The following is a 15,554-nucleotide window of genomic DNA, read 5'->3' as shown; positions in this document are numbered from 1 at the left end:
ACAAAAAACACATTTGTTTTTAATTTTTTTTCTATTTTACATTATACTCTTTCTAAAGGCTCAACAAACTATATCCTTTTAAATATCTAAGTATTGCAAGGTTACTAGAATAACCTAATGTTTGGTTATTATCATCCCTATAATGGTCATAAATTATCTAATTAGATGCAAACAAACGATATTACTCTGAATTTCGCATGACAGAGAGTACTGTGTAATAACATACTCAAATATATACTATGGCACTTTCGGAAATAGCACAGTATTTAAGCTACATAATAAATGAGGTATTACCATAGCGCAAAAGATGATGTAATCATCATGTGTCACGAGAGAATGTAGCCTGTTTTTGAGGACATTATTAAACATTATTAATGAAGCAGCTGCAGTGATTGCTAATCTAACTTTAGCCGTGTTTCATTCCACGAGAGCAGCTGGCTGGCTAACAGATCTCACTGTAAACAAACCCCGGGCCTTTCAGGGGAACCCGGCGAGTATTACGCGATAAAACACGATAAATGGTTGTTATTAGCAACAGCGCGAACCGCACGAGGCCAGACAACTCTGTTTACAAACACGCGCGCGACCGCATCTCGCATAACCCCTGTTTTAAGATATAAAAGCTTCATATTCATGTATTCAGCTGCACCCAAAATATTCTTAACTGCTATTTATTATCTAAACATCTTTAAAGCGATCAAAATTTACCTGCGAAGCAAAACCGCTAAATATTAATATTTGTTTCAGAGAATAAATACACGTTTATTTTGTCTAATTGATATTTTTTTTTTACTTTTTATGTTTTTAAAAAGTGTGAAAATTTGCTTTTTAATAAAGTTTAGCTATTTTTTACTATTTAAAAATTATATTTTGCATATTTCTATATCATTAAAAAAAGGTACCTTGGTTTTTCCATGCATGCATGTATATACCATGACATATAATTGTAGCACTTCATGGTATAAGCATCACTGTACCATGGTACCAACACTGTACTTTCTGTATATTAATCAGCATTTAACTCTTTTCAAGTATATTTTCTCATCTAATTGCATGTGCATTATTGCACAGTTATATCAACTATTCCTGTAAACTATAATCTCAAATCTAGATTGTAGTACATCTAACTTTCGTTTCACAACGGTTTGCAAAAAAAAATAAAAATAAAGCCATTACAATGAATACAATCCATGCAACTGAACAAATAATGATCGATATGGACACTGTAAACACTGTAAATGATGCAGCTACTCTCACAGTGTAATGTTTGCATGCATGCATGACTGTAACAATGTATCCCGTTATGCACAAACTATTTCCATTGACTGCGCGCGCAAAGCCCAGCCACAGCGAGCTGAGTCAGAACGCAACTAGTGATAGTCTGGTGGAAAAGCTCGTTTGATAACGACGTACCTGGCATGTCACTCTAAAGCCGCTACATAGGAACCGTTTCCCCTGGCCCTGGGTAGATCCTCAGTTGATTTTTTGGAAGGAAACGGCAGAGATCTCCGCCCATTGTGCGATAGCACTGCGCATGCGCCAGATGAAGCGCGCCCTCTGCAGTCTGTTCAGCCCAGTTTGAACAAACAATAGACACATACTAACTAGTAATAGTTTTATAAACTGTTAAATTGCCATTTAAAAAAATAAATAAATAAATAAATAAACCCGCTAATGTGGCAAGGTTCTCTCAAAGTAACGAATAAATATTCTTCCAGTAACGTTACAAGACTGTTCGTTACAAGTTATCTTTTCAAAACCTTAGTAAACGTTATATGCATTGTTCATGTAACATTTTACCTGGACATTTGTCTAAGGTTTCTTTAAATGTTACTAGGCCCCTTCTTTCAGAGAACATTCAAAAGTAACATTCGCATAATATTTGAAAGAGAATATTCCTTTAACATTCGAAAGAAAATCGAACAGTTTTCATAACTTAATGGGTATGGAGGGTCCAAATTAAATCATTAAATAAATGTTGAAATATATACATACATCGTTAGATACATAATTAAATACACACATAAAGGCATAAATAAATACATAAATGTATAAATATTTATTTATTCATTCATTTATAATTTATTAAATAAATGTATTTATTTTTTATATTTATAAATCATTCATTAATTTGTGTATTTAAATAAATATTTTTGTTTAAAACATTTATTTAGGCTATTTTAATGCATTTAAATATTGAATTATGTATTTAACGATTTATTTATATATTTCAACATTTATTTAATGATTTAATTTTGAGTAATTTGTCCCATTTGTATGATGGGAACGTCAGCACTTTTTTTCTTGCATATTATGTTTAATGAAGTGTTAAACTTCCACAGCACTAAACCTGTTGAGCATGAGTTTGACTCCTCCTCTCAGATCTCTGCAGTAATCGGGTTCCTCCTCTCACACACAAACACAGACACACTTTAACATGTGTTTGAGACTGAACGGTCACGTATTGAACTAATACGCGTTATATTACATCTTAAAAGTGAATTTGAAATCGCTGTAGAAAGTGAGAGAACATGAATGGAGAAACAGAAGCGCGTGACTTCCTGAAGAGACTGTAACTCGTGCTGCTCGCGCTCAGGTGAGTGTCTTCAGTCCGCTCTGAACAGCTTTACAAATACATTCGGACATTACTTCAAATAGCTAAACAGGTATTGTATTAGTAGTATTTCTTATACTAATTCTTGTTATCATATAAAAAATACAAAAAAATATAATTTTGGTACTTATTCATATATATATATTAATATTCCAGATACACACACACACACACACACACATATATATATATATATATATATATATGAAGAGTTAATTTGCAAAAACAGATACATTTTAACAATTCTCAGAAATCATGTTTTTTCATTGTGCATTCCAATTAATCTCAATCAAACTGCAGTTTTTTTTCAAACTGAGTTATTTTGACCAGGTTAAAAAACACACACACAAAAAAAACAGCTAATTAACACAATAAAACACAATATAAACATGATAACATAATTAAAAAACATGATTTTTGGAAGTTTTAAAAAATTGTGTTTTTTGCAAATAAACCCTTCATATATACAGTATATATATATATATATATATATATATATATATATAGGACGATTGCAAAAGCCTCTAAGTGCCATCTGAAAATTTCTTCTAAAATCAGCATTTTTGTCAGTCTTCTATGTTTATGTTCACTTATTTCACCTTAATGGCAATGAAAATAACCTATTCATTGCAGTTAAAGTGAAATTACTGAACCTACACATAGAAGCCTGATAAAAAAAAAAATCGAATTTTAGAAGAAAATTTCAAACAGCACTTAGAGGCTTTTGCATCTGGACTCTTCACATACACACACATATATATATATATATATATATATATATATATATATGTATATATATTCTGAATTCACTTTTACACTTTTTTATTTGCTTTAAGTATAAAAATACAATTTTTAAATAAAAAAAAAAAATACATCAAAATATTGTGACCTGAATTCACTCTATACATTCTTGGTTTCTTTCTCAAGTGTGTCAGGAAATGTTAGAATCAGGTTATCAGTGAATAAGGGTATCGTTTGTCTTTATCAGAATGACTCTTCCTGCCAAATGTTTAACTGCCTCTTCGTTTTCACTTGACTCATTGACTTATATTTGCACTGAAAACTGATGAACTATCACGTCATTGCATTTCTCAAACTTAGACAGATGCTCAGAACCATATATCTATATAGCATAAAGGTCAAGTGTTTTGTGTAACTGCTTGCATGGCATAATCTCTCAGTTGTGGTCTGCAGATTTGTACAAGCTGCAGAATTTTGGCACTCTGAGATAAAGAGTCATAATGCAGTGTGTCCTATTTAGGGCCGCTGCATGGGTGGATGTTACACTAAGGCCTATTTTTCCCCAGTAGAAAACAGCGCTGACCTCTTTCTTACGCCGTCATCTGGTCACTGACAGCTTTCAGAAGTCTTCTTGGTTTCTGTCAGCCGGTGAAGACGCAGTGCAAAGTCAAACACAGCATGTGCAAACACGCTCTCAGACTGAACATTAAAATAATTGCAATGTTGGAAAAAAGGAAATCTTGTTTTCATTTTGGTTTATATATTTACAACAAAAGTAGTGAGCGTGAGTGTCATGTTGCAAAAAGACAAAAGCTCTCACCGCATATTATTTCCATTACAAAAGTTTTTTGGGCGGATGCAAATTTTCAGCAAAAGTGGGACATCAGTTAAACTGGGACAAATAAGCTTTTGGTGTAGTGCTCCTTTAAAAAAATTGCATATAATAACGGGTGGTCTTGAAATGTTGTAATAACAGTACTTAACTTGAATATCAACATTTGATTAGCCAAATGTGAATCATGTTGTGTGGTTACTTAAGTACATGGTAAGCGCCTGTACATAGTTTAAGTCCATTAAAATTGTTAAGGTTTAAATTCTAATATAAACAGTATTTCAGTCTATAAATTTCTATTATATGTGTTCATGTGATTATTCGCTTTTATGCAATGATATGCAAGTTTCTCTGTTCTATTTGTTTTTTAAATATCAAGTTTTGTTACTGTCCCAATTTACCTGAATATGTTAGATAAATTGAGACCAGTAGCATTCAGCTAAAGTGGGACATCTTTAAATTAAAAGATAATGCATTGCTTAATGTGAGAAATTGCTTTGTTTTACAGAAAATGGTATACAATGTAGGCAGAAGACAAGGAAAAAAAAAAAATAAGAATAGAAATTTGTGAATTTAAATTGTGTGTGTGTGTGTGTGTGTGTGTAAAAAGTGCCTGTAAACAAACACACACCTGCTCTCACCCACACTTACACACATAAACACGCAAATATGAAAGCATGTGTTATTATTATTAAACAGAAGAAAACACCAAACCATTAACTTATAAAACAAAACAAAGAAAAAAGAAAGCAAGATTTTTATTTATGTGAAATTAGGTAGCAGGAAACACAAATTAAGTCATATTTTCCTGTATATCAGAAAGAACAGAAAGAAAAGTCACTTAAACGCTAAAAATCACTTAAAAGCGTTACTTAGTTTAATTCTTTTAAGTGTTCAGTCGGTCTCTTGGTGAGAGTAGGTGATGGAGGCGTGGCCTGGCAGAGCTCGTAAGCTCATTCTGAGTCTGACACAGAAGCCAGAGGTTATCTGACGGATGGTCAGGGCTTTTTCTTTTTGTTTAACTTTCTGTCAGTGTAGCTAATGATAGACTACAAGATAGATTTCGACAAGTATCGTATTGTTTTAACTAACGCGCCTGATGTATTTTGTTACAGATGAACGAACGCGCTCACCTCTTCTTTTTATTTAACTTTGCCAAACAAACTAGTTTTAAATTGTAATGATAGAAAAAAAACTACCGTATCTAATGCTTTTTTGTTTGTTTGTTTGATGATTTCTCTTGTGCTCCAGGCTCACGTATAGTTTTTTCTCCCACCACACATGACTTCCATCACAAAAGTTGTGTTATACAGTTCCACAAAGGATCCAGTTTATCATTATGAGGTCAAAACATAAAAAAAGAAAAGAAAAATATGCACAGATGATTTGTTTACAATAAGATCTATAGCATGCATTTAGAAAATGCATTGAAATATAATCAATGTTTTTACGCTCGTGGTGTTTTCTCTTTTGTCAGACACTCAACCCACATGGCCCACGGCAGCGATCAGTACACGTCTCTAAACTATCCCGAGGAGAATGACGAAACCAGGAGTGAAGAGTTTGAGTCAGACGTCACTCACAACTGTTCTTCAGCCGTCCCACAACCTGCGCAGATCATTCTCCAGCATAACACAGGGAGCTACGCTCAGCCCTACGCCCATCAGACGCCCTTCCCCAGCCGGGACGGTCCCGTCAGGGCGGATTCTCCTCACAGCCTGCCCTCCTGCCTCCCGTCTGCCATCTACCACACGCTCTCGGATGAGGGCTCCTTTTTACCCAGCAGGCCTCACTCTCTGCCGAGTCCGAGTCTGGAGAGTCTGGAGTATCCCAGGTCTCTGCGTTCCTTTCCTCCGTCCACGAACATCTACCACCGTCCCTCGCCCTCGTACCCCGAGGCTTGCCTGCGGCCACCGTGCTGTGGTCAGTTCGGTCCACCGCCGCATCCCATGATTCCCACCCATCACTGCAGCTCCAGACCCGGACATCAGCCGCCATACAGACCCTCAGGTGCGTTACGTTCAAAAGTTTAGGATTCTGATTTTTTTTTTTTTAAAGTGCCCCTATTATGGCTTATGAAAGTTTTGGTTTTGGGAGTTCCCAACAACAGGTTCACATGCATGCAAGCTCAAAAAACACTTTCATTTTCTTATAATATGCATTTATTTTTACTTTATTTGCTCAACGACTCCCAAACGATTTACTCAACGATTCATTTTTCCAAACCCCTCCTTTGCGCTAATCTGCAGTGATTGGTCGATTTCCTTTAAAGCAGAGTTTGTGAGCTTTCGCCGCTCCAAAAGCGCCACCTAGTGGCAAAGAATGAATTTGCATTTTCATTCAGACCAACACGAAAAGACCAACAAGTGGGCGGCAATATGCTAATGTTCCATGTTGTCAAGATGAAAAGGCTTGGGACTCATTTTAAAAACGACTCGTTTCAATGATTCAGAGTCGACTGTTTCTTTCGAGAGACAATAACTTTATATTCAGTGCACTTTCAGATTTAAAACTTTTCATTCACTTAGAGCTGTGTTACACACTGCATGAAAGCTCATTTTCAAAAATCCATAATAGGGGCACTTTAATGGAAATTCCCAGCTAACACAAATATGTTCCAAGAATGTTTTTCTAACGTTCCTGCTATGTTATAAAAACGTTATTTCGGAACATTCTAGACATCTAGTTTTTAAAATGCATTAAACACATTAGAAACACTTTATTTCAGCCTGTATTTATAACACATTAATTCATAATGAATACATAATGCATTATAAAAAACCTTATAATATGTTGTATCATCTCATGAATATTCATAAGAACAGTTTTAATGTATTATAATATTTACTTGTTTGTGGTAAATATTTAAGAGCATGATCATTTATAACACACAATGAACACAATGCATCCGCTTAAGTTACAATGGATTATATTTCTCATAGTTATAATATAAGTCTCATATCTTGCTATGTTCCTTATGTTACTTAAAGCAGACAAAGACCACTTATAATTAATAATAATATTTTTTTTTTTCTCAAACAATCAAAAGATTAGATATCAGATCAGATGAATGTGTACTATGATCTGCTTTGAACCATTTTTATTGTGTGTATATATTTAATATATATATATATATATATATATATATATATGTATAGTTCAAAGCAAATGTGTCATATTAAATATAGGCTTCATAGAAAGTGTTACCAAAACATTTTTTTGTTAGTTATATGAGTTAATAAAACATTCAATTGTATAATTTTGCAAACTTTATGAGAACGTTAATTTTGAATGTTACTCTGAACGTATTAATAGTAACATTTTTTTTTTAATCATTAGATAAACATGGTAACGTTTCAGAAATAGAATGTTCTATGAACAAAGTATGAATAATGTTTTTGTGCTAACATTTTGAGAACATTATTAAAGACCAGATAACTTTGAACAAACATTCTATTAATGTTTGTTAATAACTTTGAGAAAACCTTATCAGAATGTTGGCCAAAGTTCTGAGAACATTCCTTTTTAGCTGGTTTTGATACATTGATCAAAAGTGAAAGGGAAGACTATAATGTAACAAAAGATTTATATTTCAGATTCTTTTGAACTTTCTATTCATCAAAGTATCCTGAAAAATAAAATATATCACGGTTTACACAAAAATATTGTGCATCACAAGTGTTTTCAACATTGATAATAATCAGAAATGTTTGTTGAGCAGTAAATCAGTATATTAGAATGATTTCTGAAGATCATGTGACACTGAAGACTGGAGTAATGATGCTGAAAATACAGCTTTGATCACAGAAATAAATTACAGTTTAACACATATTCACATAGAAAACAGTTATTGCAAGTTGTAATAATATTACATAATCTTTACTGTATTTTATGATCAAATAAATGCAGCCTTGGTGAGCAGAAGAGACTTCTTTAAAAATATAAATAAATATATTTCCGACCCCAAATGTTTGAACACTAATGTACATCAGGAAAATTATAATTTAATTCTTAAAAATAAAGGTGTAAAGGCAGCAGTTTAGTTTAATCAAAAATCCCTATTTTCACCATTTTTAGCTATATAGGGTTCTTGAGTTCCTATATGGCCTATAATGGAAAATATGGGTTCTTCAGATGAGCATTTGAAAATTCTAAACTAAAAAAAACTATTGAATAAACATAGTTTAAAAGCATGCTTCTGTAACATCAGGCTGTAAAATGTTTGATTCTAATAATACATATGTCCACCCATCAAAACTATTTCTTTTTTTTAACACAGAAGATCCAAAAGTGCACAAAAAGAAACAAAAACAACACTAAATAAATCTCATTTGCATTTGTGCATGAGAAATTATCATAATGCATTTTGTCACGTGAATTCAAAACAAGCATTTATACAAAAGCAGCCAGGATATGATGTCGTTTCACAGAAGAGTCAGAAAAACATGAGGTTGAGACAGAATTCACTCGTAAGAGTTCCTGCAAATTCAACCACAAGCTCTCAGAATCACTGCTAGGCTATGTGTGGTTATTTTATATTCTGAATCTGCATTTTTGTTTTCATTCACAGGAGGCCTGATGCAGTACAGACAAATGGACACACGCTTCTCTGAAAAGTGAGTCCCGTAGCGTCATATTACACCAACTGGAACTCAGTTATGGTCCAGAAACAAAAGACCATTTGCTTTTTAAATCAGAATGAAACTGGAAAAGAAACAGTCATTCATGCTGAAGGCTTGCACACTTTTAACAGTGTATGATCTGCTCATGCATTGTACATGCTTTCTGTACGTGTGTGTCTTCAGTGAAAATGCATCTGTGAACTCCAGACAGGCCAGTCAGTGTATCACACACCTGCCACAGGAACAGAGTGAGTACTACTTCCTGTCTGCATGTCAAGGCAATGACGTGGATAGCAGGCTCAGAAATGAACTTTTCCATTAAGGTGCAATATTTGGTATTGATTTTACATTCCAAAAGGCAATTTTTATAATTACATTATTAATTGTATCTTTGATTGGTTACATTTAGTCAGAATACTTAAACTGTTACAAAATAACTATTGTATATAAATTATAGGCTGCTTTTAAAAAACAGAGACTTATTATAGGGTATGAATGCAATATTGCGACAAAAATCATTATTGTCTATTATTGCTCTTGATATTATTAATGTTGATTAATAGAATACATATAAAACGTTTTGTCATATTTTTGCTACACAGACAAACATGTCGGTTCATGACTTTAATCTAACGCAAGTTATGCAAAATCTCCCGATATAATCACTGAAGTTGCAAAATTAATCTCTTAATTTCTGCATTTCGCTGTTTATGATGAGAAAATGAGTGAACGTGCAGAATTCAGTCACTCTTCAAAACACCAGCGGTTTCAGCGTTGACTAATATAACGCCTCTGATTGGTCCACAGCATTCATAAGCTCAACAGAAACATGTGATTGTCTGCAATACTCTACGCTGCAAAAAACTACTACAACAAACAAATGTGCAAAAGCCGAGGATTGACACTTTTCATTCAGTTTCACATTTCATTTTAATCATGACATATTTTAATAAGCACCAAATAAATAGTATGCACAAATATTGAATGCATATGATTATTGATAATAATTATTCATAAAAATATATAGCACACAAATTTCAAATGCAATAAAATAATAATAATACAAATTATTATTATTGTTATTATTTTTGCTATTGCCTATAAAGTTTAGTGTGAGCATGCAATGTGATATTTTAATAAGCATAAAAAGCATTGCACACACAAATACAGAATTTAATAAAATAATAACAATAATAATTTCAATAGAGTTTAGTGTAAACATGCAATATTTTAATAAGCACAAAAATAAATTGCATGCACAAATATGGAATGCATATTAATATTAATAATAATTATTAGCTGTTATAGTTTTTTTTTAATAATTCATTTAATTTGTGGGGTATAGCAGTTATTTCATGCAAGAGGAAAAATACAGTGCAAGGTTTCATACGTTGCACATGTTTCGTTTGGAGGCGGTTTGACCCACTCTTTCAAGTGTGTCGCGTGTGTTTTTCTCCACACAGGGAAAGTTTTTGTCACGTACGAGGCTGACAGTGAAGAGCATCTGAAGGAGATCATTAAGTTTGGGTCTTTGCTGAGGAACAACGGCTTTGACACACATGTACAGATCATTTTACAGTTTCCAGTTTAATCTAGCTGTAGTTTTGTGGATTTGGATTCATTCTTGCTTCTTTGTGCTCAGATTGATGTTTTCGAGCAGCAGCTGAACAGCATCAGTAAGATCGACTGCATGGAGCGATATCTCAATGAGGTAAGCATGCAGAGACAGGAAGTGATGTCATTATCATCATCATCATCTAAGCACCTAGAGTTACAGCGTCTCTCTCTCTCTCTCTGCAGAAAGATTACCTGATCATCATCATCATCAGCCTGAGGTATTACGAGACCATATCAGGCATTAATACGAGTGTGGAGGGAGACGAGAGAACGTCAAACACTGTGTACATCCACAAACAGGTCCCAAAATAACCCTCACTTACTAAAATAAAGCTCTGCTTTCAGTTATTATTATTCAGAATACTTTTGCTGATTCCAATAGTTTAGGAAATACTGAATGGATTAAATATGAATAATAATAATTAATAATACAAAATAATAATAATTATTATTATTAATATATTTTTCACAGTAGTTTAGTGTGAGCATGCAATGTTATATAATAAAAATGCAGTGCACACGCAAATATTGAATGCATTGAAATAACAATTATTTTGATTATTATTATTTTTGGTATTGTTTTTTTTTATATATAAATTATTAATAATAGTAATAATACTTTTGATGAATCCAATAGAGTTTGAATGCATTAAAACAACAATAATAACAGCAATAATAAATTATTAAAACTTTTGCTAATTCCAATAGAATTTAGCATAGGTGAGCAATGTGATATTTTAATAAGCATAAAAATGCATTGCACACACAAATATCAAATGCAATAAAATAATAACAAAAACGTATTATTATGAATACTTTTTCTAATTCCAATAGATTTTAATGTGAGCATGCAATTTATTTTAATAAGTATTAAAAATGCATTGGACACACAAATACAGAATTTAATTAAATAATAACAATAGTATTATCATTATTAATACTTTAGCTAATTCCAATAGTTTACTGTGAGCATGCAATTAGATATTTTAATAAGAACAAAAATAAATTGCATGCACAAATAATGAATGCATTAAAATAACAACAATTATTATTAGCAACAGCAGTAGTAGTAGTAATAATAATAATACTTTTTTATTAAATTAAACTATTTTAATTAATTTGCTCATACGTTTTGAATAAAATAATTTCTTGGATGAAATATTTCACCGAGCTCATTGCAATGCATTCTGGGATTGCATGCGCTGCCTTTGTCAAAACAAGCATAAATTGCGAGGGGTTCGGTTAAGGGTGTGTGTTGCTCTGGTTACGTTTGTTAACTTATAGTGTAAAAACACATCATCTATAGTTTTCATGACACTGCTGATGTGTTTGCTTGCCTCCATCAGCTGCAGAGTGAATTCATTCAGAACGGCTGCAGGAACTACAGGTTCATTCCTATTCTGTTCCCAGGGGCTAAAAAGGTTCGTGAAATTCAACAAACACTGCAGTTCACCCCCAAGCATTTCAGAGAATCAAAGCATGTTTGTAAGCTTGTTCCAGCACTTAACCGGTTAATCTAGTCCCACGTTCTCTATACACTTCACAGAGCAATATACTGAGCTGTAGAATCATGGTTCATGAACCAAAATATCAACATCAGTTCAGCTTCTGTAAGATTTGCGGCGTTTCTCACTGAAGCGGGACCTGTTTTCTTCTCGTTCCCAGTGTTACGTTCCCACCTGGCTGCAAAACACGCACGTCTACAGCTGGCCGAAAGACCGGGACGATATTCTGCGCAGGTTAATGCGTGTGGAGAAATACAACCCTCCTCCCATCGGCCCTCTGCCGACCATAGTCTCCATTCCTCTTTAGAGAAGTGCTTCAACTCACATGCTAAAATACTGCATACTGCACTGTGACCAGTGACCTGGAACCGATACCATCTTTGTTTTTGACTTGTGTGATCAGTCTGCGGAAAGTTAAACCAAAAATGAAAACATGCAGAAAATGTCCTCACCCTCAGGTCATCCAAGATCAGGATGAGTTTGTTTCTTCATCAGGTTTGTAGAAATGTGTCTCTGCATCAGTGTCTCAGTAATGGATGTGAATGGGTGCCGTCAGAATGAGAGTCCAAACAGCTGATAAAAACATCACAATAATCCACACCACTCCAGTCCATCAGTTAACATCTGGAGAAGACAAAAGCTGCGTTTGTAAGAAACAAATCCATCATCCACATGTTTTTTAACTTTTTAAACCATTTCTTTCAGCTATAATTCAAGTCCATAATCCATAATAACTCTTCCTCCAGTGAAAAAGTGCATCTCCTGTTGTTTCTCACATCAGAATCCAGCCACATATTAGTTTAGAGCTGTTTTGTCTTGTAAACGCTGCTTGATCTGCAGATTTCTCTCCTGATTCACACACTTTTTCACTGGAGGAAGCCTTATTATGGATTATGGACTCGGATTTTAGTTGATGGATTTGTTTTCCTCTCCAGATGTTAACTGATGGACTGGAGTGGTGTGGATTATTGTGATGTTTTTATCAGCTGTTTGGACTCTCATTCTGACGGCACCCATTCACTGCAGAGCATCCATTGCTGAGAAACATTTCTCCAAACCTGATGAAGACACAAACTCATCTGGTGATGTCATGTGACCGCAACGTCACATATTTCCATTTGAAACATTTAACATTGCATACTGCAACCTTTTCCTTATTATTTTTTTGACGACATTACCATTTGAAGAGGCTTTTTACATGTTTTTAACTATTTTGTGAATGGAAAAATTAGAGGTCATTCCATGAAATCGGTGCCTTTTCCACTTTTCCATAAAAAAAAAAAAGTTAATCAACATTTTTTTTTAAATATCCATGAAATGAAGACACCTTAAAATGACAAGAAATTGCATCGTACACAATTGCATCCATCCCAGGCTATGTAATTTATTATTTTTCTAGCTCATGTTTTGGTATTTTTGTCAACCCTGTTACCGACACAAGCGTTATTAGATACTATAGTTTAATTACAACTATGTGATAGTTTTCACATATACGAGTAGCACTTTAGTCCCTCTTTTCACTGGGATTGTTTCAAATTTTTTATATATCTTTTTATATTTGTCATTCAAATATCCTAATTTTGGAGAGTGACCACATGTCAATTAAGAAAAATATATATTTTTACAAGAGAGACATTAAAACAGGGCTTTGTCCAAAATAACATATAGTTAAAGTTACAATGGAAAACCCTGGAAGGCTGTATCAAATATAATTATTTTACAATTTCTATGAAATTAATGACAGTAACAGGATTGATTTCATAGTCACAGGACTGACAGCACACACATTCTTCAGCACACTTTACATATATGTTTACATAATACTGTACAGTTTTGCCATTTTAAATAGCATTATATTGTTTTGCACTTAGCATAGTTGTATGACAATAGTAAACAGTACATTTTCAGTTTAAGTCAGTTCAGTGTTAATTTAGCACATAACATTTCTAGGAGATCTAATGTTTTAAGGTGTTGTAATTAGATAATGTGCCCACCTGTTTGTCTGTGTCCCCTCACAGAACTTCAAATATACTGATCTGGGTTAATTATTAGGCAAGGAAGATGATCAGATCTGGGTCTTTCTGAGAACTTTCCTGAACATTGCTAGACCGGGGTGAAGGTCTGCAGTCACCTTGATGCTCTTGTTTGTAATTGAATTTACATGGATGCATTAATGAGTTATGGGGAAAAACAAGAGTTTTATTGAGACTGATCATCCTATCCTGGTCATTAACAACAACAGTAATAGTAACAATACCAATAAAACTAACTAACATGTAACTCATGCTCATATGCCACTGATATAGGCATTAGTTTAAAATTACACCCAAGGTGACCTTTAAACATGTTTGCATTTTACACAGACAATCTTTAAAAACAGGGCGACACCTAATCTGTCATTCCTGTTACCCACATGCCAAAACCTGACAGTAACAGGTTTGACCATTACGAACTAATTTGCTCATTTCTAGCTTAGTCAAGTTATTTCTAATTTCTAGCTTAGTCAAAAGCACGTTGTACACCTTGAAAGGATTTTACTGGTAGATATTGATTATATTAAATGTAATAATTCTCTAAAAATGGTAACAGGATTGACACTGCATGATGGATCCGCCTCAGTCAAGCCTCATAAATCATCAAAAGTAGAGCATTATAGAAGTGAGAGAGAAACATGCTTGTGTTTAAAGTGCAGGAATCCTGGTTGAGGGATGATGTAACCTCCTAGACGTTGAATGTACATTATAAGGGTTTTTTGATGAGGGTAACAGGGCTGACATCAAATTTATTTATAGAAAAAATGCATATTTGTGCCAAAACCATTGCTTAACAATGAGACTACATTTAAAAGAATATGCAAATGTGATTTTTATATATCGTTTTGCCTTCATTTTGCAAATTAAAAGTCCTGCTGAAAAAGAAATATCATAGTGAGGGACAGGCCAAAAACCTTACCCTTATCAGAATAAATGCTATTTAAATTATTTAAAATAATATTTTTTTGATGTAATATTGATGAAAGAATACATAATATTATGTTTTTAAATTGGAAATGTATTTGTTTTTATATTAAATCTATGTTTGATTATTTCTTAGGCACTGATTTGGTGGAATGACCCGTAGAGATGATACATTTGAGTTTGTTTCTATTAAACTGTAAACGTTACTGTAAAAACAAACACAGTAGCAGATTATTCTCTTATTGTTATAATAATAATAATCAGATGTTTTGGTACTTTGTCAGTCTTCTGCATTGAAAACAAATATATGCACATTTATTTATAGTCTTACAGTTCTCAATTTTTTATAGAGAGTTTAAGATTTATCTTTTCAACCATGCATCATTTTTATTGTATTTTCTGAAAATATTTTATGAATTAAACTGAATAAAATAATGCAAAAGTACAATGTTAAGATTAACACTGTGTGCCTTTTAAGATTCATCTTTTGAGCTGTTGATTATTTTCATTAAACTTTCTGAAAATATTTTATGAATTAAAGAATTAAATCTAATTAAATAATGCAATAATATATCCTTATTTAATAATATTATTATTTCACAGAAATATACAACTCACTGTCTTTCAAGATTTATCTTTTGAGCTGTATATATTTTTATTGCACTT

The 15,554-nt window shown here is 33.1% G+C and overlaps 1 protein-coding gene across 1 annotated transcript; it reads left to right on the top strand.

Annotated features, from left to right (window-relative positions):
• Window positions 1–2,375: 2,375 nt before the first annotated feature.
• Window positions 2,376–15,370, top strand: LOC306856534 (uncharacterized protein). Its single transcript, XM_079395879.1, has 9 exons — window positions 2,376–2,596; window positions 5,665–6,197; window positions 8,758–8,803; window positions 8,993–9,057; window positions 10,273–10,370; window positions 10,452–10,520; window positions 10,610–10,726; window positions 11,773–11,847; window positions 12,092–15,370. The coding sequence occupies exons 2-9, from the start codon at window positions 5,678–5,680 to the stop codon at window positions 12,236–12,238; spliced, it is 1,137 nt and encodes a 378-aa protein (XP_079252005.1). The 5' UTR covers window positions 2,376–2,596; window positions 5,665–5,677; the 3' UTR covers window positions 12,239–15,370.
• Window positions 15,371–15,554: the final 184 nt, after the last annotated feature.

This window comes from Barbus barbus, assembly GCF_936440315.1.
Source record: "Barbus barbus genome assembly, chromosome: 37".
Taxonomy (NCBI): Eukaryota; Metazoa; Chordata; class Actinopteri; order Cypriniformes; family Cyprinidae; genus Barbus; species Barbus barbus.
The sequence above is the reverse complement of the archived record's forward strand: the minus strand, read 5'-3'. Positions and strand labels throughout refer to the sequence as shown.

Coding starts and splice junctions, on each gene's coding strand:
- LOC306856534 (XM_079395879.1), top strand. CDS start 5,678: ATGGCCCACGGCAGCGATCAGTACACGTCTCTAAACTATCCCGAGGAG. Junction 9,058..10,272: donor ACACCTGCCACAGGAACAGA/GTGAGTACTACT, acceptor TTCTCCACACAG/GGAAAGTTTTTGTCACGTAC. Junction 10,727..11,772: donor CTGTGTACATCCACAAACAG/GTCCCAAAATAA, acceptor TGCCTCCATCAG/CTGCAGAGTGAATTCATTCA.